This window comes from Lipotes vexillifer, unplaced genomic scaffold (assembly GCF_000442215.2).
Source record: "Lipotes vexillifer unplaced genomic scaffold, Lipotes_vexillifer_v1.1 scaffold207, whole genome shotgun sequence".
NCBI lineage: Eukaryota > Metazoa > Chordata > Mammalia > Artiodactyla > Lipotidae > Lipotes > Lipotes vexillifer.
Genome location: NW_006784469.1, coordinates 2,767,458 through 2,770,678, shown reverse-complemented (window position 1 = coordinate 2,770,678; position 3,221 = coordinate 2,767,458). Strand labels below are relative to the sequence as shown.

Sequence of the window (3,221 nt, the reverse complement as noted above, 5' to 3'; positions counted from 1 at the left end):
GAAAGAGGGGAACTAGTGGAATGTAAACTTCTGAAAGCTGAGCTCTTGTCTTACCTTTTTATTCCAACAGAACAAAGCACATGGTAGGTGTCTAATAACACAGCTGAAGGAGCGAGAAAACACTGTCTTCCCAATGAACCACCTGAGGCACTTATTATGGATGCAGATTTGCTGACCCTGCACCAGAGCTACTGAATCAGAACTTGTAGAGGAGGGGCCCGGAAAGATTTTGAAGGACCGCCTTCCCTGCCAACACCACCAAGTGCATAGGTAGGTTTAGAAAACAATGATACAAGCAAAAAGTAACCTATCATGATCACTGGGATGAGCTGAGGTCTCTTAAGTCCTGAAATGTGAGGTCTGAATGAATTATTATCCCATTAAATCCTGCTCTATACCCCTTCAAAAGTGCTAGGCAGGAGGCAAGGACATGACCCCGAGACTCCTGGTGTCAGGAAAAAAGGATGTGGAGGGAGCATGATAAATACTCTCCCAACTCAAGCTGCCTGGAAACTTCCTGCCCACTTGTGACCCTTCTGGAAGGATGCTGGTTGAAGATGACTCTAGTAGTAGGACATACTCGAGACAAGGTGCTGGGCTGTCCGGGGAGATTTTCTCCAATGATTCGGTTGCACTGTGTAGGGCAGAGTGTCCAGCACGCAACAGACAACCTGAAAGTGTGGTGCAGCAGACATCCCCTTGGGCCCAGGAGACTGGAGACCCATGCTCCACAACTCACTGGCCATTTATTTTGGAGTAAGGTCACTTGGGACTAGACTACCTAACCTGCCAATGGGATGAGGAAAGGGTGAAGGGCAGAGGGGGTTGATTAGGAGGTCTCTAAGGTGTCTAAAGGCTCTAAAATACAGTGCTCCTGCATGCAGTCTCTAACATGTCTTTCTCCTACCCCTTTGCTAACCTGATACTTACAGACACTTAGATGATGAGACAGTCCAGCTGCTTAGGACCATTAAAATGACCATTCAGAGACAGACACATGAAACACTAAGTCCAGTGTCCTGTCTGACAGTGTCCCCAGGGGATGGTGTCTCTCTGGGTCCTTAACAAATGTTTCCTCTCTTGCCAGCCTTAATAGACTTCCTCCAACCAAAAGGTTCTAGTAAATTTCAGAGCTGGGTTTCAGAAAGAGACGTTGCAAAATTTGCAGTGAACACAAACTTTTTTTTTAAAGCTATGCTACTGGATTTAAAAGATTTGAGAAGGAATAGCCATGTCCCTGAAAGCACCAACTTTCCCGTAGTAACAGAAACGTGTAGAGAGATTAAGTACAAACCTCAACAAAAAAGAAACCCTCCTCTCGGCTGAGTTTCTGGCAGCACCCCACCCACGAGGAATGGTTTCTGGAGCTCCCCCAACTCTGCTGAGTTTGTCATGATTCCTGACTTCTGCCCCGCAAACTCCCCTAACAATGAAAACTCTTCAAGTGTCTGTGCCAGGGGTAGGTACTGCCCAGTGCTTGTAGGAGCAGAGAAAAGCCAGAGCCGAGGCCGGCGCCCTTACCCGGGTTAAAGAGCACGGTCCCCTTGAGGTAGGCGTACTCCTTGGTACTGATGTCCAGGCTCCAGCACTTGGTGAGGAAGCCCTTGATGGCTTGGACCTCGGCGGCCAACGGCAAATGCTCGGCCTCCGGCGGCAGTACCAAATGTGGCTGCGGCTCGTCGCCCTCGGTCTCCCGCCGCCTGGTGGTGAGGATCTTCTGCAGCAGGCTGGGCTCCGAGGTCTCCACCGTCTCAAAGTTCAAGCGGTCCTGGGCCAGCTCCAGCAGGAGTAGCGGCGCCCAGCAGCTGCGCACCAGCACCAGCTGCTGGTCCAGGGGCAGCACCTGGAAGCAGGGCAGGTACTTGACGAAGCGCAGCGTCTTCAACAGGCCCGCCGAGGCTGCCTCGCAGACCACCTGTGGGCTCTTGAGGGCCACCCGCCGTTGCGCGCCGCACGAGGGGTCCCACCAGGGGCCCCCCGGCTGTGCCTCTGGAGCCACGTGCGTTTGTTTTGCGCTCGTGGGCACGTTGCAGAGGATGCCGCCCTGCCGCGGGTGGTCTTCACCGCAAAAGCAGCAGCGGCACGGGAGCGCCAAGGCCCGCCCGCGCGGCAGCTCCTCTCTGCCCCCCAGCCTCTGCGCGCAGTAGGAGCGGTCCCACCACGCGCCCCCCGGCCGCGCCTTAGGAGCTTCCGGAGCCACGTGCGTTTGCTTTGCGCTGGTGAGCAAGCTGTACAGGATGCTGCCCTGCCGCGGGTGGTCTTCACCACAAAAGCAGCAGCGGTACAGGAGCACCGTGGCCCGCCCACCCGGCAGTCCCTCTCTGCCCAGTGGGGGCTCCGAGCCACAGGAGCAGCCCCAGCACGCGCCCCCCAGCCGTGCCTCGGGCGCCTCCGCAGTCTCCTGCGTTTGCTTCGCGCTCGTGAGCATGTTGTAGAGGATGCTGCCCTGCCGCGGGTGGTCTTCACTGCAAAAGCAGCAGCGGTACAGGAGCGCCACTGCCCGTTCACCTGGCAGCCCCTCTCTGTCCACCGGGGGCTCCGAGCCACAGGAGCAGCCCCAGCACGCGCCCCCCGGCCGTGACTCGGGCGCCTCCGGAGTCGCGTGCGTTTGCTTCGCGCTCATGAGCATGTTGTAGAGGATGCTGCCCTGCCACTGGTGGTCCTCACCCGCCATGGCCCGCGGTGCCCGTAGCCCGGCTCTGTCCAGTGGCCGCCGCCTGCAATCTATTTATACCGAACGCGCACGCACGCGCGTCGGCCGTCTCCGCCTGGGCAAAGGCGCGGAGGCGGGCGCGGCGCTCGGGTGTGTTAGCCCGTGACTTCGGCGGTTCAAAGGGGGCAGATGCTCCTTAACAGCTGAAAACGGAAGAGGAGCAGAGCCGTGGGAGCTGCCGGAAACTTCCCTCCTTCTCATTACGCCCTTCCCTGCGTCTGGAAGACAGAGCTCGGGCGCAGGGAGCAGGTATTTGGCGGCACTGTTCCAACTTTTTCCATTGAACCCTGGCGTCTAATTTGCTCCCTTTACTGGGAGGGCAGGTACCGAAAAGGAGAAAAATCTATTTCTGTGCCATATTTGCAAACTTAAATTAAATGACCAAACTTTGTATGGCTTATTTTGTATATGGATAGGGAGGTCTCATTTTAAGGGACGTTGGAAAATACAGACCATGGACCAGCAGTGTCAGCGTCATATGGGAACTTGGTAGAAATGCCCAATCTCA

General features: G+C 56.1%; 1 protein-coding gene across 1 annotated transcript in view; it reads right to left on the bottom strand.

Annotated features, from left to right (window-relative positions):
• NR0B1 (nuclear receptor subfamily 0 group B member 1) overlaps nucleotides 1-2,674 on the bottom strand; it is a 5,113-nt gene extending 2,439 nt beyond the window's left edge. The window contains exon 1 of the mRNA XM_007456855.1: nucleotides 1,522-2,674. Coding sequence (XP_007456917.1) covers nucleotides 1,522-2,674 — 1,153 coding nt within the window. The remainder of the gene's footprint in view (nucleotides 1-1,521) is intronic.
• Between the last annotated feature and the right edge of the window lie 547 nt (nucleotides 2,675-3,221).